The sequence below is a fragment of the Brugia malayi genome, assembly GCF_000002995.4.
Source record: "Brugia malayi strain FR3 genome assembly, contig: Bm_014, whole genome shotgun sequence".
Classification (NCBI taxonomy): Eukaryota; Metazoa; Nematoda; class Chromadorea; order Rhabditida; family Onchocercidae; genus Brugia; species Brugia malayi.
In genome coordinates, this window is record NW_025062291.1 from 16,763 (window position 1) to 43,459 (window position 26,697).

At 26.8% G+C, this 26,697-nt stretch overlaps 5 protein-coding genes and 17 pseudogenes across 22 annotated transcripts; 12 read left to right on the forward strand and 10 right to left on the reverse strand.

Moving 5' to 3' along the window:
- Window positions 1-318: 318 nt before the first annotated feature.
- Bm18327 lies at window positions 319-558 on the reverse strand (annotated as a pseudogene). The gene has a single exon. A coding segment is annotated over exon 1 (240 nt).
- Window positions 559-715: 157 nt separating this feature from the next.
- Bm17129 (Uncharacterized protein) lies at window positions 716-2,195 on the forward strand (the record flags this gene model as incomplete). The annotated part of the gene is made up of 2 exons (XM_043082836.1): window positions 716-1,045; window positions 1,887-2,195. 2 exons carry the CDS (start codon window positions 716-718, stop codon window positions 2,193-2,195), a joined length of 639 nt encoding a protein of 212 aa, XP_042938770.1.
- Bm18328 lies at window positions 722-1,054 on the forward strand (annotated as a pseudogene). Its single transcript has one exon. A coding segment is annotated over exon 1 (333 nt).
- On the reverse strand, window positions 1,030-1,548 carry Bm18329 (annotated as a pseudogene). The gene has a single exon. A coding segment is annotated over exon 1 (519 nt).
- Window positions 1,704-2,162, forward strand: Bm18330 (annotated as a pseudogene). The gene has a single exon. A coding segment is annotated over exon 1 (459 nt).
- On the reverse strand, window positions 2,128-2,235 carry Bm18331 (annotated as a pseudogene). The gene has a single exon. A coding segment is annotated over exon 1 (108 nt).
- A 302-nt stretch (window positions 2,236-2,537) lies between these two features.
- On the reverse strand, window positions 2,538-2,708 carry Bm18332 (annotated as a pseudogene). Its single transcript has one exon. A coding segment is annotated over exon 1 (171 nt).
- Window positions 2,709-3,665: 957 nt separating this feature from the next.
- On the reverse strand, window positions 3,666-3,857 carry Bm13058 (Uncharacterized protein; the record flags this gene model as incomplete). The annotated part of the gene is made up of 1 exon (XM_043082837.1): window positions 3,666-3,857. The coding sequence occupies one exon, from the start codon at window positions 3,855-3,857 to the stop codon at window positions 3,666-3,668; it is 192 nt and encodes a 63-aa protein (XP_042938771.1).
- On the forward strand, window positions 3,673-4,008 carry Bm18333 (annotated as a pseudogene). Its single transcript has one exon. A coding segment is annotated over exon 1 (336 nt).
- Window positions 4,009-4,245: 237 nt separating this feature from the next.
- Bm18334 lies at window positions 4,246-4,305 on the forward strand (annotated as a pseudogene). Its single transcript has one exon. A coding segment is annotated over exon 1 (60 nt).
- A 329-nt stretch (window positions 4,306-4,634) lies between these two features.
- Window positions 4,635-4,982, forward strand: Bm18335 (annotated as a pseudogene). The gene has a single exon. A coding segment is annotated over exon 1 (348 nt).
- Window positions 4,635-5,153, forward strand: Bm5157 (NADH dehydrogenase I, A subunit, putative; the record flags this gene model as incomplete). Its single annotated transcript, XM_043082838.1, has 1 exon — window positions 4,635-5,153. One exon carries the CDS (start codon window positions 4,635-4,637, stop codon window positions 5,151-5,153), a length of 519 nt encoding a protein of 172 aa, XP_042938772.1.
- On the reverse strand, window positions 5,136-5,828 carry Bm5498 (DNA mismatch repair protein mutS, putative; the record flags this gene model as incomplete). Its single annotated transcript, XM_043082839.1, has 1 exon — window positions 5,136-5,828. One exon carries the CDS (start codon window positions 5,826-5,828, stop codon window positions 5,136-5,138), a length of 693 nt encoding a protein of 230 aa, XP_042938773.1.
- On the reverse strand, window positions 5,211-5,363 carry Bm18336 (annotated as a pseudogene). The gene has a single exon. A coding segment is annotated over exon 1 (153 nt).
- On the reverse strand, window positions 5,370-5,936 carry Bm18337 (annotated as a pseudogene). The gene has a single exon. A coding segment is annotated over exon 1 (567 nt).
- On the forward strand, window positions 5,930-6,046 carry Bm18338 (annotated as a pseudogene). Its single transcript has one exon. A coding segment is annotated over exon 1 (117 nt).
- Window positions 6,047-6,569: 523 nt separating this feature from the next.
- On the forward strand, window positions 6,570-7,088 carry Bm9374 (Uncharacterized protein; the record flags this gene model as incomplete). Its single annotated transcript, XM_043082840.1, has 1 exon — window positions 6,570-7,088. The coding sequence occupies one exon, from the start codon at window positions 6,570-6,572 to the stop codon at window positions 7,086-7,088; it is 519 nt and encodes a 172-aa protein (XP_042938774.1).
- On the forward strand, window positions 6,615-7,052 carry Bm18339 (annotated as a pseudogene). The gene has a single exon. A coding segment is annotated over exon 1 (438 nt).
- Window positions 7,044-7,310, reverse strand: Bm18340 (annotated as a pseudogene). Its single transcript has one exon. A coding segment is annotated over exon 1 (267 nt).
- A 1-nt stretch (window position 7,311) lies between these two features.
- Window positions 7,312-7,458, forward strand: Bm18341 (annotated as a pseudogene). The gene has a single exon. A coding segment is annotated over exon 1 (147 nt).
- A 617-nt stretch (window positions 7,459-8,075) lies between these two features.
- Bm18342 lies at window positions 8,076-8,807 on the forward strand (annotated as a pseudogene). Its single transcript has one exon. A coding segment is annotated over exon 1 (732 nt).
- Window positions 8,808-25,164: 16,357 nt separating this feature from the next.
- Bm18343 lies at window positions 25,165-25,233 on the reverse strand (annotated as a pseudogene). The gene has a single exon. A coding segment is annotated over exon 1 (69 nt).
- Window positions 25,234-26,697: the final 1,464 nt, after the last annotated feature.

The window sequence follows — 26,697 nt, forward strand, 5'->3', positions numbered from 1 at the left end:
CCAGAGGGTTGTTCCTATAGAATAGCAGTAGTGTCGGTAAAAAAATCTTATCCTGGACATGCGAAAAGAATTCAGAACTCTATGCAATGTTGCATTTTTTTCCATTGATGTACCATTTAAACTGCAATTCACATTCACATAGAGAAGAATTAGCTAAGTCATAACATCTGACTCTAACTTTTTTACCATCACCACTCTCAATAACATAAACATTTGTAATTTTTCTGTCATCATTATCTAATATTGAAAAATCAGTGATTTTGTTATCTTTATAGAATTTACTATTTAAAAGTTCGCTTAGTTTATAGCCGTATCCTTATCTTGTAGTGTTATTCTTGCGTGAAAGCTACTATCCTCAGAAGCTTGCTTTACCAATATTACAAACTTATCAGCAAGAGAAGCTGCTAGCTCACTTGCCAAATTCAATTTTCTTATATTTTCCTCTTCTAGAAAGGAACGCTGCTCCTCCAGTTTTGCTATGCTTTCCTTGGTTGCTTACACTGCTTTCCTTTGTGGAAAAAGAAAATTACGTGCGTAGCCAGGCTTTACTTTCACAACCCAGATGCTAAGCTCGAGCTTCAGCTATGTAAAGTGAACTGTTGTAATCTCAGGCTAAACCATAGTATAAAAACCACTCTTCCGGTAAAAATATAAATAAGCACTTCACTTTACGTAGAATGTGGATATCATTTGAAATATTTTTTAAGAATAGATAATGTCACAGGTTGGGGGTATAGATGTAGAAATCAAAAAACAAAGTTCTGTATGTAAGCAAATGCGTTTTAGCATAGACCGTACAAGTCTTTTAAGTACGCTGTCCAGAGTAAGTGGAGTGGTCGAAAGGCGTAATGCAATAGATATCTTGGCGTGTATAAATATTAAAGCACAACATGGCAGCATAAAATTAATGGCTACTGATCTTGATATTTCAATATTTTCTTCACTTGCTGCAGATGTGTCAACAGAAGGAGAAGTAAAAGTTTCAGCACATACTTTACACGATATAGTGAAGAAGTTGCCAGCTGATTTGGATGTCAATTTTGAGGTAAACGAGTTTGCTAATTCTGTTACATCACTTTCTTCTGAAATTGTGTCATTACTGCTTTGTATGATAAGCCCAGGAACCGGACAGGGGGAGAGAAAAGAGAAATCATACTTTGTTGCTGGAAGGAAAAAAGCAATAAAGCCTACTATCTCAGGTCTGCGCATTATCAGTTGCATAGCTACCCATGCTCCAAAGGAAAAACCAACGATCCAAATTGGAACATTACTAGGGTTGTGTTCTTGAAGCCAATCAATGGCTATTGCGGCGTCAGTTAACTCCCCTATACCCTTATCGAAAGTTCCAGTGGATTTTCCAACACCACGGAAGTTAATTTTCAATGCAGAAAAATTGTTATCTACAAAAGATGTGTATATACTATGTATCATTTTACTATCCATACTGTCACCATATTGAGGGTGATGATGTAAAATTAACACAACTAGTGCGTTGGTCTCTTTGCTCTGGTGGTACTCACCTTCTATTTTTTTTTTTTTTTGTTGCATTATTTAAAAAAACTTCTACCACGGCAGCTCCTAATGAAAACCTGTTAACAGATATATAAATTGTGCATATATTAATTATGTATTAATTTTACTGTTTTTGCAACAAGCTTTTTACCGTGTTCAAGCTAATATATAGTTAATAGTAGGCTAATTAAGTGGCAAATGAACATTTGAATTTATTTTCTTTAGAAAATAGTGATTATATATACGCTGACTATAATGCAACTTTTCCAGTTAGTGACAGTGTAAAATAGAGTATACTTGAAGTCCTATCAAAACAGGTTTTGAATCCTTCATCGTTACATAGAAAGGGACAAGAAGCAAGAAGAATTCTTCAGGATGCAAGGGATAACATTCGTAGTGCTATTGGCGTTCCAAGTAATAAGGAAATAGTTTTTACGTCTGGTGCAACTGAAGCAAATAGTCTTGTTATGAAAGGGATAGCAGGCTTTCAACATGTGATTTCAGCTGTAGAACATCCCTCAATTCTTAATTCTGCGTGCAATCCACATATAATACCCGTCAATCAGGGGGGTATTGTCGATCTTTTGGCGCTAGAAAGAATTTTAAGTGAACTTAAAGGGAATATGGTTTGGTTACAACTCCAACAGTCAATATCTTTTTTTCTTTTGACGCTTTATCCTTAACTCCAGCTCTTGCCTCTCTTGTTGCTTTTTCGATTACTGGCGCTGCGCCTGTTCCAGTGCCACCACTCTCCCTGCCGTGATGAAAAGCATATGGCTATCTTTTATATGCTCCATAATCTATCTCATCATTGACTCTTCTGCTGCACCCTTGCCAACATCAGGCAAAGCACCAGCATCAAGACCCTTAGTTAAATTAATACCTAACTGAATTTTCTTATCACATAATGATTTTTCTAGTGCTTCAGCATCGGTATTTGCTACAACAAAATTCACTCCTTGCAAATTAGACTGGATCATGTTGTTCACAGCTTTCCCACCAGCACCGCCCACTCGCAATAGTTAGTAATTTTTCAGCATTCCTTTCTTCAGCTGTATCACTGAGATTGGACGACCCTGTAATAACCTTGTGGTCATCATAATTAATATTCTATTATGAGCGATTTCTGGATTGTAATCAATCCAAATTGGTATTCCTTCTTCAAATAACTTGTGCATAACACTATGTTTTGAATGTGCTATGATTTATCTAGAATAATTTTAATATCAACGCTACGTTTTTTTGCTTCAACTAGAGAATTAGCCACTTTCTCAAGAGTAAATTTGTATTATTGAACCAAAATGGATTTCTCAGATTGATCTATTGTATTAATTACTTGCTGAGCATAATCTTCTCATGGAGTAAAGTAGACAGTAATTTTTGAATCTAAGAAAGACAACCTCATAATGCACACCATAAATAAATTCAAGTTATATATAGCTGCTGAACTTTATTGCATAGCAACCAAGAAACTTAGTGTGGTTACTGACAAAACTCATTGTAAAATGGCCATTTAACTACTTAAGAAAAAATATGCAATTAAAAAACAAACCCCGCTAGCCCCCTTATCCTGATACTGGAGGTATTAAGTTACCTTCAATCTGTGCAGATTAAAATAATAAAGTGTTATATAGTTAGCATCTTATGTTTAATTTTTTGCACTATATTACCTTATGTCTTCACAATATTTCTAATTTTTTACCTATATAAGTTGAAACTCGCTTATAAAGCGTTTAGGAGTATAATATGCTAATTTGCAGGATTAGAGAATAAATACTATCTACCACAATATATCTTTTGCCTTTTTTTGCCTAGTAAATTTCTAAAACATTTATGACTAAAGGTTAGTTGCAATAAAAAACAACTAAGTCGCGATTATTAAGTATTTAAAACATAAAAAAAACGCTAGTGTTTTTAAATAGATATTAACTAGGGCTTCTTTTGTCTTTTTCTTACTTGGTGGATTTCTTAAATATTTGTAGCTGAAGATTTACTGACAACAACTGCTTGTTAGCTGCCTTTCTCAAGAAAAGAATTTTACAGTTAACATAAAAATACCAAAAGAAAATAGTGAATTATGTTACAACCGCTGCGAAACTAATAATTATGAAACTGTAAAAGAATTTATAAGTAATGCTTTGCATTAATTTCTCCTATAGGAGGATAAAAGCTGTAAATGCTGCAAAAAAATCGGTGATTAGAGTGTATTTACGTGAAGGTAGAACTTTGCACCATGATATTAAGGCTAAATTTTGCTCTGGTGAAATAGTTTTAAGAGCAGCTAGAGCTGGAACAGGCATTATTGCTGGGGGATCGATTGGGTCGGTTTTTGAGGTGTTGGGCATAAAAGATGTAGTAGCTAAATCTACTAGATCGAATAATCCTCATAACGTTATATGTGCAGTATTATATGTACAGGTCTTTGATAATATGTTATCTCCTCGTCAAGTAGCGAGCAAAAGAAGTAAAAAGATTGGCGAGGTAGTCGGAAACAGGTAAAGTATGAATAATGTTATAAAGTTAAACTCTATATTTACTGAATTATTGAAGAAAAAAAAGCCTAAATTAATAGTTAGAGGTATTGGTTGTGGTAAAGGTAAAACATCTGGTAGGGGACATAAAGGGCAGAAGGCTACGCTTTGAAGGAGATGTCTCTAACAGTAAAGTGGAGAGCCCTTCATCTACACCTGTTCTGAACCCAGGAAGAGAAAAAGGTGGTCGTGCCTCTAAAGCATGTGCAATAAATACTATGATAGCAATAACATCTTTGCTCAAATATTAAGGGGTGAGTTGCAAGAAGGTTTATGAGGATGAGGATGTCTTGGCATTTTACGATAAGTATCCTGATGCACCATTTCACATTTTAGTTGTAATGAAAAGTCAATATATTTCATATGATGATTTTATTTTTAAAGCTTCTGCGGAGGAAATAGTAGGCTTCTTTAAAACTGTAAGAGAGATAACTTATAAATATAACCTAGAAAAAAACAGGATATAGATTAGTTACTAACTGCGGTGAAACGGGGAACAAGTTGTGCCGCACTTTCATATGGATATTTTAGGTGATAAAAGATTAGGAAAGCATGTAAATTTGTAGTGTTGCTTTCTACGAGTTTTATTAAATGAGTGAATATTTAGCTATAGCAATTTTTATCTGCGTGTCAATTATACTATCTCTTGCTTTGGGTGTATTGCCTATGTTTCTTGCAATAAGCAAACCAGATAGTGAAAAACTTTCTACATATGAGTGCGGTTTTAACCCTTTATCAAGAGCAAGAAAAAATTTTGACATTAAGTTTTATTTAGTTTCAATATTATTTATGATATTTGACTTAGAAATTGCTTTTCTTTTTCCTTGCGCTATTTCTTTATCTAAAATAAGCTATTGTGGATTTTGGTCTATGATGATATTTCTTGCAATACTTACTGTAGGTTTTATCCATGAGTGGTGTAAAGGTGCATTAGAATGGGGCTTATGCTCGTTTAGAACTTGCATTGTTAGTAGAGTTTCATGCTTTACTTGGCTCAACAAAATAGACATTCGTTCAACCTCTGCTACTGCACTGGCTATAGTTATTACCATATTAGAGATTATTTTATTTATCTTTTCAATTAAACTTACTTTACACTTCGCAAAGTAATTCATTCGTTTTCCACATCAATTTTATTTTTTTTTTTTTTTTTTTTTTTTTTTTTTTTAGTAAATAATTTTCAATGTTCAATTTGCTCTGACTAAAACTACGATTGTCCGCTGAAGAAGAGAATGCTTGTTTCATAACTTTGTGTTTATATATCAAATCATTGGAGCTTTCCTTAAGCAGCAATAATGCTTCCCTATGTGTACTAGCATCGAGTGTTCCATATGACTCATCTGCAACGCCCTCAACTACTTCATGTAGAAAGATCACCTCCTCTTTCCATTCTTTTATTCTCACACAGAAACACTTGACACTTTTCAAGTATTTGCTTACTTTAGTATAATGAGTTGCAGAGATAGCGCGGCACTTATTTACATTGTGAATATGTTCAATTACCGCCTGAGCAATAGATAAGCCATCATACACTCCTGTTCCTCTACCAATTTCATCAAGTATTACCAAGGAACGGTCTGTTGCTTGGTTGACTATGGTTGCTGTTTCAATCATCTCCACCATGAAGGTGGAATAACCAGCCGTTATATTATCCGTTGCGCCAACCCTGCTGAATATCTTATCATTCACTCCAATATGTGCACTATCTGCTGGCACAAATGAATCCATATGAGCTAAAATTGCAATGAGAGCGTTTTGCCTCAAGAAAGTGCTTTTTTCAGCCATATTAGGGCCAGTAATTAGATGTATACCAGACAAATTGATGCTATTTGCAATGAACTTATCGTTAACTTCAACAACTGGGTGTCTTTCATTGCAAGTATTGAATTCCTTCTACTGTTTCTGGTTTTATCGGCTCATTTAGTAAAACAATCTTTGCTAATCAGGTCTCTGTTGTCGCTGGAGAGGGAAGTGAGATGAAGATTGGCTATGACTACGATATATATATATAGCATGTAACTTCGGTGATTTAAAATCGCCAGAGTTAATAGGGGAGCGTCCAAAAAACTTAACTGTTGAACAATTTTGTCTACTAGCGAATAATATGTAAATTACTTAATTTGTTGATAAAAATATTAAAAAAGTATTTTCAGTTTGCTATACAATTCAAAGGTACACCATTTCACAATAAAATAGGGAATTTTGCCCAAAGATAGAAATAGGCAAGGGTTTCTGTTTTTTTTCTCTGGTTGCTATTTCTACGCTGTGATTCAATTTAGCAAAAAGATTACATGTATACCTTCCGCAAATGGCAGTTTGGGCTTTTCAAAAAGCCAAAATTCTATATAATTTTAGTTATAAGTTATGGCTTATAGAAGAGGCTACCACAGATCTATTGCATATGCACAATTTTCTAAAAAAATAGTTGTATTGCCTTTGCATAGTATAAAGTATTCCTATGTAAATTCTATGTTATCCATATAATAAAGTTGAAGCTATTGCTAACGCAACGTATTTAAAAATGTTATGAACTTCGTAAGAGAAAAAAATACTCCTTTGATGGAGCAATATTTGAACCTAAAAGCTCAATATCAGGATCATCTGTTATTTTATAGGCTGGGAGATTTTTATGAGTTGTTTTTTGATGATGCTATTAAAGCTGCGAAGTTGCTGAATATAGTACTAACTAAGAGAGGTAATTTGTATGGGCAAGAGGTACCAATGTGTGGAGTTCCAGCGCATAGTAGTGAATCTTACCTTCATAAGTTAATAGATTTAGGATTCAAAGTAGCAATCTGCGATCAGTTAGAAACTGCTGATGAAGCAAAAAGCAGGGGCTATAAATCTATAGTAAAACGTGATGTAGTGCAAATTGTAACTCCAGGAACAGTTGTTGAAGATTCGCTATTAGAGGATAAAAACAGCAATTATCTTGCGTCCATAGTTAAACAAAATGGGGAGTATGCTATTGGCTGGCTTGAATTATCAACAGGATGCATGTTTTACACGAGGGTTTTTGTGTTTGCAAACATATCTACCATGTAAAACTAGCCAGTGATGAGCATAGAGTAGGTATTTTTTTGGAACTACATTTAAAAGAGATTTCTCTGTTTTGAACACGTCTTTTTCTTTCACAAGGCCAATTTTATTGCTCACTCTAAAAACATGAGTATCAACTGCCAATGTTGGAATGCCAAGTCCCGAATTTAAAAATACATTAGCACTCTTTCTCCCAACTCCTGGCAAAGACACCAAGTCGTCAAAATTGGGAGACATAGCAATAAGAATAGTAAGAAGAGAGCCGAGTGTTCAGGTTACAGTATGTGATATAAATCAAAACATGCTAAGTAGAGGACGTAATAAAGCCATAAACTCAAATCAGCTTAATTTTAATTGGGTGTGTGCAAACGCAGAAGTTTGCCATTTGAAGACTCTGAGTTCGACTGTTGCACAATAGCTTTTGGTATTCGGATCCTCTCAGAGTCGTCACTAGAGACCGTCTTTCCAGCCCATCATTACGTGCATATTCAAAGCTACCCATAGTAACAGTCTTCTTATTTCTGCTCTTTCATTCACTAAATTTACTAGGTCACTACCCCCTCCCCTTCTCCCCCCCCCCCCAAAACCAGGTGTCCCTCTCGCAACTGTCTTCACTGGTGCTATTGATATCTTCTTTATATATGTATTAAATATCTTCTTTATATCGGGCAAACAAATAGTAATGTGTGGATCAAAACAACCAGGTCTAAGCAGTGCATTACGAAACCTTCATAAATTTTAAAATAGTGCGTAACTTTAATTTTAGTACTTAATAATCTCTCTATATTGCATTACAGTCAAGAAAAATAAACACTGAATACCTTTTCTACAGTCTTACAATTTAATTTTCTAATAAAATGCTAGATTTTCAGTAGAAAAATCCGGTAAAGGCACAATTTTTTATTGTGCTTTAAGTAAATATACTTTTAACGTTATTATTAATCTGTTACGATATTAAACAGATATTTTCTAAAAAAAAAATGAACAAATACGAAATTTTACAAGTTTCTATAAAAAGTATTACATAGATTGAAGAATACTGAGAATACGCTATAAGTACTAGATCAGAGTCAACTAAACGTAGAAGATAAAGTTGAACAAATGGGTCTTCTAGAAGAAATTAGACATGAGACTATCTCCCACAATATAATAAAAGAATCATTAGCATAAACACGTACTCCTAGTAACAAAAAGAAAGGTGATAGTTGACAGCTAAAGTTAATAGAGAGGATGCATAAAAGCAACAGTGCTATTTCCATTGACCGTAAAATCCTTTGTCCAAAGTTAAAACTGAGTGCCAAAATTTACGGAGGCTATCTCAATCTGAACCCAGTAGCTTAGAAAAACTAAAAGAACTTTTTTTTTTTTTTTTTTTTTTGCTGACTTAGTCAAACTCATTCGTGCAGTAGTTTCTATAAAATCGCAGCAAAAGAAATATTTCCTAAGTTAGGCAAATTTTTCAGCGACAATATAGATAGAATAATTGAAAAACAGAAGAAAGACAAGGTTACTAATACACAGAAGATTACTACTCAAAGCAGATTGAACTTGGCTCATTATGCTTGCAGCAAATAGGTTTTACGTCACACCATGCATACTTCTTATCAGCACCTATATCTGATTTCTGTTATGGTTTAGTTTTACTTTTGGTTCGGTGGTCATCAAATTTATCAAAGATGTCTATAAGCAGCTCATTAACAAGGTACAATCATGTGTGAAACTCAACGGAAAGAATGATTGGAACATGCAGGAAATTTACTGAGTTTATTCAACCATACATAAAAGAGAAACTCATTGTAAAGGTCAAAGTTAATGCAAGGATCAACAGTGTTGAGAATCTGCACTTCATTTTCAATAAAGTGAATCATCCCTCTCCTTTAGAGAAGGCAGATAAATTTAGTCCATTGATATTTAAAATTATTAAAACATATTTTAATAATTACACTGGCCAAATGACCACAATGTATGCAACCACTACCTATGCAATGCACACAAATTAATCAATTAAGTTCAAAATATCCCACGATGTATGTGACCAGTACCTATGCAATGCACACAAATTAATCAATTAAGTTCAAAATATCCATTTTTTTTTTAATTAATTGATATTTTTCAAAATTTTAACATTTATTTAAAACTAGTTTTTGATATTTACTACTATTTATTTTGTAGATTAATATGCAAAATTCTAATAAATTAATGAATTTTCATAAAATTTGACACTTAAATTTGAAATAAAAATTAACTTCAATTGTAAGAATGAATTAAAACCCTGATAAATTAAAAATTTAATCAATCCCGCTAGTCGAATATTGATTGAAACTTAATTATTAAAGTTTATTTAGTTATTTATGCTGATCAAATGAGCAACCGTAGATGACCAGCACCTGTGCAATACATACAAATTAATCAAATAAGTTCAACATAACCATTTTTTTTTCAATGAATTGATATTTTTCAATATTTTAACATTTATTTAAAACTAGTTTTTGATATTTACTACTATTTATTTTGTAGATTAATATGCAAAATTCTAATAAATCAATGAATTTTCATAAAATTTGACGCTTATATTTGAAATAAAAATTAATTTCAACTGTAAGAGTGAATTAGAACAGTGGCAAATTAAAAGTTTAATTAATTTTGCTTCTAAAATATCATTCAGAACTCAATTCTTAAAGTTTATTTAATTATTCATGCTGATCAAATGACCACGAGGTACGTGACCAGTACCTATGCAATGCACACAAATTAATCAATTAAGTTCAAAATATCCATTTTTTTTTTTTAATTAATTGATATTTTTCAAAATTTTAACATTTATTTAAAACTAGCTTTTGATATTTACCACAATTTATTTTGTAGATTAATATGCAAAATTCTAGTAAATTAATGAATTTTCATAAAATTTAAATTTTAAATTTGAAATAAAAATGAATTATATTTGTGAGAATGAATTAAAACCGTCAAAAATCGAAAATTAAAATAGTTTTGCTAATTAATACTGATTAAAACTTAATTATTAAAGTTTATTTTAATATTTCTGCTGGTCAAATGACCACTATGTATGCGACCAGTACCTGTGCAATGAACACAAATTTAATCAATTGACTTCAAAATAACTAATTTAATGAAATATATATTTTAGCAGTTTTACATTTAATTAATGTAAAATTTGATATTACTAGGAATTATAGAAAAAAAGTCTAATATACAAAAAAGGTTTTGATTCATTGCAAATCATTAAACTTTCATAAAATTCTATCTTAAGATTTCAAACAAAAATTAATTTTAGCTGCAGAAATGAATTAAATCTACGACAAATTAAAAATCTTATTAATTTTGTTTCTCAAATATTAAAAAAAGCTTAGTTATTGAAGTATATTTTCTTATTTATGTTGTCAATTGACCACACCGTAACTGACCGTTATCCATGCAACGCATAAAATTAATCAATTGAGTTCAAAATAACTAATTTTTTTTAATGAATTGATAATTTTTAATAGTTTTAACATTTAATTAAAATCAAAATTGATAAAACTAGAAAATATTTTCCCGTTCAATATATAAAAACTCTTGCAAATTATAAAATTTTCACCAGAATCAATTTTTAGATTTGAAATAATGCTTAAGCCTAAGCCTAAGTATACCTTAAGCCAAAGCCTAAGCATTATTTTATTATTTAAGATGTCAAATGACCACAATGTGTGTGACCAGTATCTATGCAACGCTTATAAATTAATCAACTAAGTTCAAAATATCTAACTTTTTTTAATGAATTGATATTTTTAATAGTTTCAACATTTAATTAAAATGAAAATTGAGAAAACTAGAAATTATTTTCCCGTTTAATATACAAAAACTGTTGCAAATTATAAAATTTTCACCAAAATTGATTTTTAGATTTGAAATAATGCTTAAGCCTAAGCCTAAGTATACCCTAAGCCTAAGCCTAAGCATTATTTTATTATTTAAGATGTCAAATGACAACAATGTATGTGACCAGTTCCCGCACTATGCGTATGTAATAATCAATTTTTTTTTTATTAAATGATATTTTTTAATACTTTTAACATCCTTTGAAATTAAATTTTGATAATAGTAGGACTTCTTACCTAGTTTAGTATGCAAAACACCCGTACAAATTATGGGATTTTTATAAATGTATTATTTAAATTTGAAATATAAATTAATTTCAATCGTAAGAATGAATTAAAATCGTGAAAAATTAAAAATTTAATTAATTTTGCTAATAAAATATTGATTAAAACTTAATTTCTAAAGTTTATTTTATTATTTTTGCTTGTCAAATGACCACGCTGTGTGTGACCAGTACCTTGCAACGCATAAAATTCAATCAATTAAGTACAAAATATCTATTTCTTTAATGATTTGAGATTTTTTAATACTTTAAATTTAATTAAAATTAGTTTTTGATGATTTGATATTATTTAATATTTTAACATTATAATGATTTGATATTATTTAATATTTTAACATTTAATTAAGATTAAATTTGATAATAGCAGGGTTTTTTCCCAGTTTATTACGCAAAAATTCTTACAAATTATAGAATTTTCGCAAAAATCAATTTTAAATTTGAATTAAAAATTAGCATTAAATGCAAAAATGAATTAGATCGATGACTAATTAAAAATTTTATTATTTTCGCAACTGAAATTTTAATCAAAACTCAATTTCTAAACTTGATTTTATTATTTTTGCTGGTCAAACGACCACAATGTATGTGACCAGTATCCATGCAATGCATGTAAATTAATCAATTAAGTTCAAAATATCTATTTGTTTTAAGGAATTGAAATTTTTCAATATTTTGTCATTTAATTCAAATTACTTTTTGATATTGCTAGAATTTATTTTATAGATTAATATGCAAAATTCTAATAAATTCATAAATTTTATGCGTTGCATACGTACCAGTCACTTACGGTGTGGTCAATTGACACATAAATAAGAAAATAAACTTTAATAACTTAGTTTTTTTTTTAATATTCGAGAAGTGAAATTAATAAGATTTTTAATTTGTCGTAGATTAAATTCATTTCTGCAGCTAAAATTAATTTTCATTTGAAATCTCAAGATCAAATTTTATGAAAATTTTATGATTTGCAATGAATCAAAACATTTTTGTATGTTAGACTACGAAAAATTTCTAGTAATAACAAATTTTAATTAAATGTTAAAACTGTTAAAAAAAAATATATATATATATATTCATTAAAAAAGTTAGATATTTTGAGCTTAAATGATTAATTTATATGCATTGCAAGGGTACTGGTCATTTACAGTTGGTGAATTGATCAGCATAAATAATTAAGCAAACTTTAAAAGTTAAGTTTTAATCAATATTTGGTTAGCAAAATTAATTAAATTTTCAATTCGTGACGGTTTTAATTCATTCTTACAATTAAAATCAATTTTTATTCCAAATTTAAATATCAAAATTTAACAAAATTCAATATTTTTTTAAGGTTTCGTATAATGAATTATAAAATAAATTCCAGTAATGTCAAAAATTTATTTTAATTAAGTGCTAAAATATTTAAAAATATCAATTCTTTAAAAAAAATAGATAATTTGAGCTTAATTGATTAATTTACAAGCGTTGCATAGATACTGTGTCATTTGACAACAATTAAATAAGCTTTAATTTTTAAATTCTGATTAAAATTTCAGTTGTGAAAATAATAAAATTTTTAATTAGTCATAGATCTAACTCATTTTTACAATTAATGCTAATTTTTATTTCAAATTTAAAATTGATTTTATAAAAATCCTATAATTTGTAAGAATTTTTGCATAATAAACTGGAAAACAAACCCTACTATTATCAAATTTAATCTTAATTAAATGTTAAAAAATTAAGAAATATCAAAACATTAAAAAAATAGGTATTTTGAACATAATTCATAAGCGTTGAATAGTACTGGTCACATACATCGCGGTAATTTGACATTTTAAATAATAAAAAAGTGCTTAGGCTTAGGCTTAGGGTATATTTAGGCTTAGGCTTAAGCATTATTTCAAATCTAAAAATTGATTTTGGTGAAAATTTTATAATTTGCAACAGTTTTTGTATATTAAACGAGGAAATAATTTCTAGTTTTATCAATTTTGATTTTAATTAAATGTTAAAATATCGAAAATCATCAATTAATTAAAATAAAATGGATATTTTGAACTTAATTGATTAATTTGTGTGCATTGCATAGGTACTGGTCGCATACATTGTGGTCATTTGACCAGCATAAATATTTGAATAAACTTTAATAATTAAGTTTTAATCAATATTTGATTAGCAAAACTAATTAAATTTTAAATTAGTGACGGTTTTAATTCATTCTCACAATTATAATAAATTTTTATTTCAAAAAATCTGGATTTTGTGAAACATATTAATCTACAAAATAAATTCTAGCAATATCAAAAAGTAATTTTAAATAATTGTTAAAATATTAAAAAATAACAAATCATTAAAAAAATAGATATTTTGTACTTAATTGATTGAATTTTATGCGTTGCAAGGTACTGGTCACACACACCGTGGTCATTTGACCAGCAAAAATAATAAAATAAACTTTAGAAATTAATTAAATTTTTAATTTTTCACGATTTTAATTCATTCTTACAATTAAAATTAATTTATATTTCAAATTTAAATAATACAATTATAAAAATCCATAATTTGTACGGGTATTTGCATACTGAACTAGGTAAGAATTCCTACTATTATCAAAATTTAATTTCAAAGGATGTTAAAGTATTAAAAAAAAATCATTTAATAAAAAAAAAAATTGATGATTATATACGCATAGTGCGGGAACTGTCACATACATTGTGGTCATTTGACATCTTAAATAATAAAATAATGCTTAGGCTTTGGCTTAAGGTATACTTAGGCTTAGGCTTAAGCATTATTTCAAATCTAAAAATTGATTCTGGTGAAAATTTTATAATTTGCAAGAGTTTTTATATATTGAACGGGAAAATATTTTCTAGTTTTATCAATTTTGATTTTAATTAAATGTTAAAACTATTAAAAATTATCAATTCATTAAAAAAAATTAGTTATTTTGAACTCAATTGATTAATTTTATGCGTTGCATGGATAACGGTCAGTTACGGTGTGGTCAATTGACAACATAAATAAGAAAATATACTTCAATAACTAAGCTTTTTTTAATATTTGAGAAACAAATTAATAAGATTTTTAATTTGTCGTAGATTTAATTCATTTCTGCAGCTAAAATTAATTTTTGTTTGAAATCTTAAGATAGAATTTTATGAAAGTTTAATGATTTGCAATGAATCAAAACCTTTTTTGTATATTAGACTTTTTTTCTATAATTCCTAGTAATATCAAATTTTACATTAATTAAATGTAAAACTGCTAAAATATATATTTCATTAAATTAGTTATTTTGAAGTCAATTGATTAAATTTGTGTTCATTGCACAGGTACTGGTCGCATACATAGTGGTCATTTGACCAGCAGAAATATTAAAATAAACTTTAATAATTAAGTTTTAATCAGTATTTATTTAGCAAAACTATTTTAATTTTCGATTTTTGACGGTTTTAATTCATTCTCACAATTATAATTCATTTTTATTTCAAATTTAAAATTTAAATTTTATGAAAATTCATTAATTTACTAGAATTTTGCATATTAATCTACAAAATAAATTGTAGTAAATATCAAAAGCCAGTTTTAAATAAATGTTAAAATTTTGAAAAATATCAATTAATTAAAAAAAAAATGGATATTTTGAACTTAATTGATTAATTTGTGTGCATTGCATAGGTACTGGTCACATACATCGTGGTCATTTGATCAGCATAAATAATTAAATAAACTTTAAGAATTGAGTTTTGATTAAAATTTCACTCGCGAAAATAATAAAATTTTTAATTAGTCATAGATCTAATTCATTTTTACAATTAATGCTAATTTTTCATTCAAATTTAAAATTGCTTTTTGTGAAAATGCTATAATTTGTAAGAATTTTTGCATAATAAACTGGGAAATAAACCATACTATTATCAAATTTAATCTTAATTAAATGTTAAAAAATTAAGAAATATCAAATCATTAAAAAATAGATCATTTTGAACTTAATTAATTATAAGCGTTGAATAGTATTGATCACATACATCGTGGTCATTTGACATTTTAAATAATAAAAAAATGCTTAGGCTTAGGCTTAGGCTTAAGCATTATTTCAAATCTAAAAATTGATTTTGGTGAAAATTTTATAATTTGCAAGAGTTTTTGTATATTAAACGTGGAAATAACTTCTAGTTTTATCAATTTTGATTTTAATTAAATGTTAAAACTATTAAAAAATATCAATTAATTAAAAAAAAATGGATATTTTGAACTTAATTGATTAATTTGTGTGCATTGCATAGGTACTGATCGCATACATTGTGATCATTTGAACAGCAAAAATAATAAAATCAAGTTTAGAAATTGAGTTCTGAATGATATTTTAGGAGCAAAATTAATTAAATTTTTAATTTGCCACTGTTCTAATTCATTCTTACAATTGAAATTAATTTTTATTTCAAATTTAAATAATACATTTACAAAAATCCCATAATTTATACGGGTATTTGCATATAAAACTAGGTAAGAAGTTCTACTATTATCAAAATTTAATTTCAAAGGATGTTAAAACTATTAAAAAATATCATTTAATAAAAAAAAAAAAATAATTATTATATACGCATAGTGCGGGAACTGGCCACATACATTGTTATCATTTGACATCTTAAATAATAAAATAATGCTTAGGCTTAGGCTTAGGGTATACTTAGGCTTAGGCTTAAGCATTATTTCAAATCTAAAAATCTATTTTGGTGAAAATTTTATAATTTGCAACAGTTTCTGTATATTAAACGAGGAAATAATTTCTAGTTTTATCAATTTTGATTTTCATTAAATGTTAAAATATCGAAAATCATCAATTAATTAAAATAAAATGGATATTTTGAACTTAATTGATTAATTTGTGTGCATTGCATAGGTACTGGTCGCATACATTGTGGTCATTTGATCAGCATAAATAATTAAATAAACTTTAAGAATTGAGTTTTGATTAAAGTTTCACTTGTGAAAATAATAAAATTTTTAATTAGTCATAGATCTAATTCATTTTTACAATTAATGCTAATTTTAATCCAAATTTAAAATTGATTTTTATGAAAATTCAATAATTTGTCAACTTAATTGATTTATTTGTGTGCATTGCATAGGTACTGGTCATTTACGGTGTGGTCAATTGACAACATAAATATGAAAATAAATTTCAATAACTAAGCTTTTTTTAATATTTGAGAAGCAAAATTAATAAGATTTTTAATAATTTGTCGTAGATTTAATTCATTTCTGCAGCTAAAATTAATTTTTGTTTGAAATTTTAAGATCGAATTTTATGAAAATTTTATGATTTGCAATGAATCAAAGCCTTTTTTGTACAATAGACTACGAAATAATTTCTAGTAATATCAAATTTCACTTTAATTAAATGTTAAAACTGTTAAAAAAATATATATTCATTAAAAAAAGTTAGATATTTCGAGCTTAATTGATCAATTTATATGCATTGCATAGGTACTGGTTATTTACGACTGGTCATTTGATCGGCATAAATAATTAAATAATCATTCAAAATTAGGTTTTAAACAATGTTTTATTTGCAAAATTATTTAAATTTTTAACTTGCCACTGTTCTAAATCATTCTTACAATTGAAATTAATTTTTATTTCAAATCTAAATATCAAATTTTATGAAAATTCAATAATTTGTCAGAGTTTTGTATATTAAACTATAAAATAAATTCTAGCAATATCAAAAACTGATTTTATTTAAATGTTAAAGTATTAAAAAAAATCAAATCATTAAAAAAATTAGATAATTTGAACTTGATTGATTAGTTTATAAGCGTTGCATAGGTACTGGTCAGTCACGGTGTGGTCAATTGGTCAGCATAAAATATTAAAAAAAACTTTAAAAAATAACTTTTAATCAACATTTTATTAGCAAAATTAATTAAATTCTTTGTTTGTCACGGTTTTATTTCATTCTTACAATTGTAATTAATTTATTTTCCAAATTTAAATACCATAATTTAAGAAAATTGTGCAATTTGTAAAAGTTTTTGCATAATAAACTATGAAATAAATGCCGGTGTTGTCAAATTTCAATTTAATTAAAATGTTAAAACTATTAAAAAATATCAATTCGTAAAGAAAATTTTGAGCTTAATTGACTAATTTATAAGCGTTGCATGGGTACTGGTCATTTATGGTGTGGTCAATTGGCAACATAAATAATAAAATAAACTTTAATAATTAAGCTTTAATCAATTTTTTATTAGCAAAATTAATTAAATTTTTAATTAATGACGGCTTTAATTCATTCGTACAGTTAGAATTAATTTTTATTTCTATTTTAAGTATCAAAATATAGGAAATTTGTACAATTTTGCGAAATGAATACATGTATTGTCAGAATTTATTTTAATTATACGTTAAAATATTTTTAAATATCAATTCTTAAAAAAAAAAAAAGTGGTATTTTGAACTTAATTGATTAATTTGTGTGCATTGCATAGGTACTGGTCACGTACCTCGTGGTCATTTGATCAGCATAAATAATTAAATAAACTTTAAGAATTGAGTTTTGATTAAAATTTCACTGGCGAAAATAATAAAATTTTTAATTAGTCATAGATCTAATTCATTTTTACAATTGATGCTAATTTTTAATTTAAATTTAAAATTGATTTTTATGAAAATCCTATAATTTGTAAGAATTTTTGCATAATAAACTGGAAAATAAACCCTACTATTATCAAATTTAATCTTAATTAAATGTTAAAAAATTAAGAAATATCAAAACATTAAAAAAATAGATATTTTGAGCTTAATTAATTTATAAGCGTTGAATAGTACTGGTCACATACATCGCGGTCATTTGACATTTTAAATAATAAAAAAATGCTTAGGCTTAGGCTTAGGGTGTACTTAGGCTTAGGTTTAAGCATTATTTCAAATCTAAAAATTGATTTTGGTGAAAATTTTATAATTTGCAAGAGTTTTTGTATATTAAACGTGGAAATAACTTCTAGTTTTATCAATTTTGATTTTAATTAAATGTTAAAACTATTAAAAAATATCAATTAATTAAAAAAAAATGGATATTTTGAACTTAATTGATTAATTTGTGTGCATTGCATAGGTACTGATCGCATACATTGTGATCATTTGAACAGCAAAAATAATAAAATCAAGTTTAGAAATTGAGTTCTGAATGATATTTTAGGAGCAAAATTAATTAAATTTTTAATTTGCCACTGTTCTAATTCATTCTTACAATTGAAATTAATTTTTATTTCAAATTTAAATAATACATTTACAAAAATCCCATAATTTATACGGGTATTTGCATATAAAACTAGGTAAGAAGTTCTACTATTATCAAAATTTAATTTCAAAGGATGTTAAAACTATTAAAAAATATCATTTAATAAAAAAAAAAAAATAATTATTATATACGCATAGTGCGGGAACTGGCCACATACATTGTTATCATTTGACATCTTAAATAATAAAATAATGCTTAGGCTTAGGCTTAGGGTATACTTAGGCTTAGGCTTAAGCATTATTTCAAATCTAAAAATCTATTTTGGTGAAAATTTTATAATTTGCAACAGTTTCTGTATATTAAACGAGGAAATAATTTCTAGTTTTATCAATTTTGATTTTCATTAAATGTTAAAATATCGAAAATCATCAATTAATTAAAATAAAATGGATATTTTGAACTTAATTGATTAATTTGTGTGCATTGCATAGGTACTGGTCGCATACATTGTGGTCATTTGATCAGCATAAATAATTAAATAAACTTTAAGAATTGAGTTTTGATTAAAGTTTCACTTGTGAAAATAATAAAATTTTTAATTAGTCATAGATCTAATTCATTTTTACAATTAATGCTAATTTTAATCCAAATTTAAAATTGATTTTTATGAAAATTCAATAATTTGTCAACTTAATTGATTTATTTGTGTGCATTGCATAGGTACTGGTCATTTACGGTGTGGTCAATTGACAACATAAATATGAAAATAAATTTCAATAACTAAGCTTTTTTTAATATTTGAGAAGCAAAATTAATAAGATTTTTAATAATTTGTCGTAGATTTAATTCATTTCTGCAGCTAAAATTAATTTTTGTTTGAAATTTTAAGATCGAATTTTATGAAAATTTTATGATTTGCAATGAATCAAAGCCTTTTTTGTACAATAGACTACGAAATAATTTCTAGTAATATCAAATTTCACTTTAATTAAATGTTAAAACTGTTAAAAAAATATATATTCATTAAAAAAAGTTAGATATTTCGAGCTTAATTGATCAATTTATATGCATTGCATAGGTACTGGTTATTTACGACTGGTCATTTGATCGGCATAAATAATTAAATAATCATTCAAAATTAGGTTTTAAACAATGTTTTATTTGCAAAATTATTTAAATTTTTAACTTGCCACTGTTCTAAATCATTCTTACAATTGAAATTAATTTTTATTTCAAATCTAAATATCAAATTTTATGAAAATTCAATAATTTGTCAGAGTTTTGTATATTAAACTATAAAATAAATTCTAGCAATATCAAAAACTGATTTTATTTAAATGTTAAAGTATTAAAAAAAAATCAAATCATTAAAAAAATTAGATAATTTGAACTTGATTGATTAGTTTATAAGCGTTGCATAGGTACTGGTCAGTCACGGTGTGGTCAATTGGTCAGCATAAAATATTAAAAAAAACTTTAAAAAATAACTTTTAATCAACATTTTATTAGCAAAATTAATTAAATTCTTTGTTTGTCACGGTTTTATTTCATTCTTACAATTGTAATTAATTTATTTTCCAAATTTAAATACCATAATTTAAGAAAATTGTGCAATTTGTAAAAGTTTTTGCATAATAAACTATGAAATAAATGCCGGTGTTGTCAAATTTCAATTTAATTAAAATGTTAAAACTATTAAAAAATATCAATTCGTAAAGAAAATTTTGAGCTTAATTGACTAATTTATAAGCGTTGCATGGGTACTGGTCATTTATGGTGTGGTCAATTGGCAACATAAATAATAAAATAAACTTTAATAATTAAGCTTTAATCAATTTTTTATTAGCAAAATTAATTAAATTTTTAATTAATGACGGCTTTAATTCATTCGTACAGTTAGAATTAATTTTTATTTCTATTTTAAGTATCAAAATATAGGAAATTTGTACAATTTTGCGAAATGAATACATGTATTGTCAGAATTTATTTTAATTATACGTTAAAATATTTTTAAATATCAATTCTTAAAAAAAAAAAAAGTGGTATTTTGAACTTAATTGATTAATTTGTGTGCATTGCATAGGTACTGGTCACGTACCTCGTGGTCATTTGATCAGCATAAATAATTAAATAAACTTTAAGAATTGAGTTTTGATTAAAATTTCACTGGCGAAAATAATAAAATTTTTAATTAGTCATAGATCTAATTCATTTTTACAATTGATGCTAATTTTTAATTTAAATTTAAAATTGATTTTTATGAAAATCCTATAATTTGTAAGAATTTTTGCATAATAAACTGGAAAATAAACCCTACTATTATCAAATTTAATCTTAATTAAATGTTAAAAAATTAAGAAATATCAAAACATTAAAAAAATAGATATTTTGAGCTTAATTAATTTATAAGCGTTGAATAGTACTGGTCACATACATCGCGGTCATTTGACATTTTAAATAATAAAAAAATGCTTAGGCTTAGGCTTAGGGTGTACTTAGGCTTAGGTTTAAGCATTATTTCAAATCTAAAAATTGATTTTGGTGAAAATTTTATAATTTGCAAGAGTTTTTGTATATTAAACGTGGAAATAACTTCTAGTTTTATCAATTTTGATTTTAATTAAATGTTAAAACTATTAAAAAATATCAATTAATTAAAAAAAAATGGATATTTTGAACTTAATTGATTAATTTGTGTGCATTGCATAGGTACTGATCGCATACATTGTGATCATTTGAACAGCAAAAATAATAAAATCAAGTTTAGAAATTGAGTTCTGAATGATATTTTAGGAGCAAAATTAATTAAATTTTTAATTTGCCACTGTTCTAATTCATTCTTACAATTGAAATTAATTTTTATTTCAAATTTAAATAATACATTTACAAAAATCCCATAATTTATACGGGTATTTGCATATAAAACTAGGTAAGAAGTTCTACTATTATCAAAATTTAATTTCAAAGGATGTTAAAACTATTAAAAAATATCATTTAATAAAAAAAAAAAAATAATTATTATATACGCATAGTGCGGGAACTGGCCACATACATTGTTATCATTTGACATCTTAAATAATAAAATAATGCTTAGGCTTAGGCTTAGGGTATACTTAGGCTTAGGCTTAAGCATTATTTCAAATCTAAAAATCTATTTTGGTGAAAATTTTATAATTTGCAACAGTTTCTGTATATTAAACGAGGAAATAATTTCTAGTTTTATCAATTTTGATTTTCATTAAATGTTAAAATATCGAAAATCATCAATTAATTAAAATGAAATGGATATTTTGAACTTAATTGATTAATTTGTGTGCATTTCATAGGTACTGGTCATTTACGGTGTGGGCAATTGACAACATAAATAAGAAAATAAACTTTAATAACTATGTCTTTTTTAATATTCGAGAAGTGATATTAATAAGATTTTTAATTTGTCGTAGATTTAATTCATTTCTGCAGCTAAAATTAATTTTTGTTTGAAAGCTTAAGATAGAATTTTATGAAAGTTTTATGATTTGCAATGAATCAAAACCTTTTTTGTATATTAGACTTTTTTCTATAATTCCTAGTAATATCAAATTTTACTTTAATTAAATGTTAAAACTGTTAAAAAATATATATTCATTAAAAAAAGTTAGATATTTCGAGCTTAATTGATCAATTTATATGCATTGCATAGGTACTGGTCATTTACGGTTGCTCATTTGATCAGCATAAATAACTAAATAAACTTTAAAAATTAAGTTTCAATCAATATTCGACTAGCGAAATTGATTAAATTTTTAATTTATCACGGTTTTAATTCATTCCTACAATTCAAATTAATTTTTATTTCAAATTTAAATATCAAATTCTGTGAAAATTTAATGATTAATTAGAGTTTTGTATATTAAACAGTAAGATGAATCCCTGTATTGTCAAAATTTATTTTAATTAAATGTTAAAATATTATAAATATCAATTCTTTAAAAAAAAAAAATAGATAATTTGAGCTTAGTTGATTAATTTATGAGCGTTCCATAGTACTGGTTATTTACGGTGTAGTCATTTGACCAACATTAATAATAAAATAAGCTTTAATAATTAACTTTTAATCGATATTTTATTAGCAAAATTAATTAAAATCTTTATTTGTCATGGGTTTATTTCATTCTTACAATTATAATTAATTTTTTTTCCAAATTTAAATACCATAATTTATGAAAATTGTATAATTTTTGAAAGTTTTGGTATATTAAACTATGAAATAAATTCCGGCATTGCCAAATTTCACTTTAATTAAATGTTAAAACTATTAAAAAATATCAATTCGTAAAGAAAATTAGATATTTTGAGCTTAATTGAATAATTTATAAGCGTTGCATGGGTACTGGTCACATACATTGTGGTCATTTGATCAGCATAAATAATTAAATAATGCTTAGGCTTAGGCTTAGGGTGTACTTAGGCTTAGGCTTAGGGTATACTTAGGCTTAGGCTTAAGCATTATTTCAAATCTAAAAATTAATTTTGGTGAAAATTTTATAATTTGCAACAGTTTTTGTATATTAAACGAGGAAATAATTTCTAGTTTTATCAATTTTGATTTTAATTAAATGTTAAAATATCGAAAATCATCAATTAATTAAAATAAAATGGATATTTTGAACTTAATTGATTAATTTGTGTGCATTGCATAGGTACTGGTCGCATACATTGTGGTCATTTGACCAGCATAAATATTTAAATAAACTTTTATAATTAAGTTTTAATCAATATTTGATTAGCAAAACGAATTCAATTTTAAATTAGTGACGGTTTTAATTCATTCTCACAATTAAAATTAATTTTTATTTCAAATTTAAATATCAAATTTTATGAATATTCAATGATTTATAAGGGTTTTGTATATTAAACTGTAAAATGAATCCCTGTATTGTCAAAATTTAATTTAATTAAATGTTAAAATATTTAAAAATATCAATTCTTTAAAAAAAAATAGATATTTTGAATTAATTGATTAATTTATAAGCGTTGCATAGATACTGGTCACATACATTGTGGTCATTTGATCAGCATAAATAATTAAATAAACTTTAAGAATTGAGTTTTGATTAAAATTTCACTTGTGAAAATAATAAAATTTTTAATTAGTCATAGATCTAATTCATTTTTACAATTAATGCTAATTTTTAATTCAAATTTAAAATTGATTTTTATGAAAATCCTATAATTTGTAAGAATTTTTGCATAATAAACTGGAAAACAAACCCTACTATTATCAAATTTAATCTTAATTAAATGTTAAAAAATTAAGAAATATCAAAACATTAAAAAAATAGGTATTTTGAACATAATTCATAAGCGTTGAATAGTACTGGTCACATACATCGCGGTAATTTGACATTTTAAATAATAAAAAAGTGCTTAGGCTTAGGCTTAGGGTATATTTAGGCTTAGGCTTAAGCATTATTTCAAATCTAAAAATTGATTTTGGTGAAAATTTTATAATTTGCAACAGTTTTTGTATATTAAACGAGGAAATAATTTCTAGTTTTATCAATTTTGATTTTAATTAAATGTTAAAATATCGAAAATCATCAATTAATTAAAATAAAATGGATATTTTGAACTTAATTGATTAATTTGTGTGCATTGCATAGGTACTGGTCGCATACATTGTGGTCATTTGACCAGCATAAATATTTGAATAAACTTTAATAATTAAGTTTTAATCAATATTTGATTAGCAAAACTAATTAAATTTTAAATTAGTGACGGTTTTAATTCATTCTCACAATTATAATAAATTTTTATTTCAAAAAATCTGGATTTTGTGAAACATATTAATCTACAAAATAAATTCTAGCAATATCAAAAAGTAATTTTAAATAATTGTTAAAATATTAAAAAATAACAAATCATTAAAAAAATAGATATTTTGTACTTAATTGATTGAATTTTATGCGTTGCAAGGTACTGGTCACACACACCGTGGTCATTTGACCAGCAAAAATAATAAAATAAACTTTAGAAATTAATTAAATTTTTAATTTTTCACGATTTTAATTCATTCTTACAATTAAAATTAATTTATATTTCAAATTTAAATAATACAATTATAAAAATCCCATAATTTGTACGGGTATTTGCATACTGAACTAGGTAAGAATTCCTACTATTATCAAAATTTAATTTCAAAGGATGTTAAAGTATTAAAAAAAAATCATTTAATAAAAAAAAAAAATTGATGATTATACTTGTTGTGCATGTTGATCTAGGTTCCATTCTAATCTTCATTGCATCAACACCTGCATCAACATTAATTACGTCAATCTCTTCTCTGACCATAGTTTCACATCTTTCTATACCATCCTTTTTACCAGTACCAACTGCAGCGGCAACTCTGAGCCGCCCTTAAGCATCATTACATGAATTAGGGTATCTATTGTATTTCTTAATATCTTTAACTGTGATCAAATCTATAGAGTAGGTGTTTTCATCTATGACCAAAAGCTTTTCTATTCTATTCTCATGCAATAGTTTCATTGCTGAAGCGCTCCCGTATTGTAACTAACTTCTCTTTTGTCATTACCTCGGGGACTTTTATACTTTTTTCTGATTTTTTTAACCATCAATAAACCTTATATCTCTGTTACTTAAAACTCTGACTAACTTGCATTGATCAACCACAGGAATACCAGAAGCTTTTTCAATAATGAAATTGCTTCTGCAACTGTTTTATCAGGGGAACAACACAGTCTGAAGTAGAGGAGTCAATAGTCAATTGCTTATGTAATCCACTGACTTTTTTTGCTGCTTTCTTTTTGTACTCATGTATGAGAGACACATTGCTTTGGTCGGTGTGGCTCAGTCGGTAGAGCATCAGCTTGTGGTACTGGGTGCGGCTAGTTCGGCTCTGCTCACTCTCTCCAGGAAGATCGTTCCCTGCCTTATGATGAGTACTAAATTAGTGTGCAATTACACAGCCAGCAAAGGCTCCTTGAATAATCCGAGTGGGTGTGGCTCAGTTGGTAGGGCATCAGCTTGTGGCATTGAGTGCGGCTAGCTCGGCTCTGCTCGCTGCCCTCACTTAAAATCTCCTCTGCATTATTATGAGTCTTTAATCAGCCAGCAAAAACTCACTCCCCAAACCATCTAAGTGGGTATGTGCGCCTAGTTCGGTTCTGGTCGCTCTCCCAAATGAAATCTCCCTTGCGCAAAATGATGAGTAGTCCTAAACACAGCAAAAACTCTCTAAATCATCTGAAAATTCCAATAAACGATTGTCAGACATGTTATGTTCAACCTACTGTCTTCATCAGATGTACCTCAACTTCTTGACTAAATTTAACGAAGTTGGTAAGGAATATAGCATTATCGTCAATAAACGCACAGGGCAGTTTATATATCTATTGTCTCTTTATTTAAAAGAAGGTTTTTTGCCATCTTCATCTTCTATACCAAGCTTTTAGTTATTTTGTACATTTGATGCTCAGAAGTAAAATCTATTACTCCTTTAGAATCTAATTCTTCTTTTTGCTTTCGGATAACTAATAGAATATTAAATCTTCAGTAAAGCCAGAAGCAGACGATACACCAATTAGTGCTGCAATTCTTTCTGAAAGTTGGAGAGCAGTGAGCAACATCAGGCGCCGTCTCATGCTTGAACCTATAATTATTTGCTTGCCGTTACGAGTTACTCTAACACAATTTTTTTGCCAATCACTCATCGTGTAATCAGTATAATCAGCACCTGACTAACCAATAACCATGACCAAAGTAATCAAATAACATAAATGCTATATGAGTTTCTTGACAAAATTTTTAAATAGCAGCTGTTCTAATTCCTTTCATATTGAATGAAAATCCACCAAAAAAGACTATGGAAGCTTTTTTTTTTTTCCTTTGTAGCTCACAATGTGCTATGTACTTACTGTTTTCATCAAGCAAAGTAATGCTGTAATCCATGTTATTTTGGTATAGCAACCTGACTATCGTTTACTTGATCAGATCTGCAATTTCCTGCGGACTCTTGGAAATTATAAAATTTTCACCAAAATCAATTTTTAGATTTGAAATAATGCTTAAGCCTAAGCCTAAGTACACCCTAAGCCTAAGCCTAAGCATTTTTTTATTATTTAAAATGTCAAATGACCGCGATGTATGTGACCAGTACTATTCAACGCTTATAAATTAATTAAGTTCAAAATATCTATTTTTTTAATGTTTTGATATTT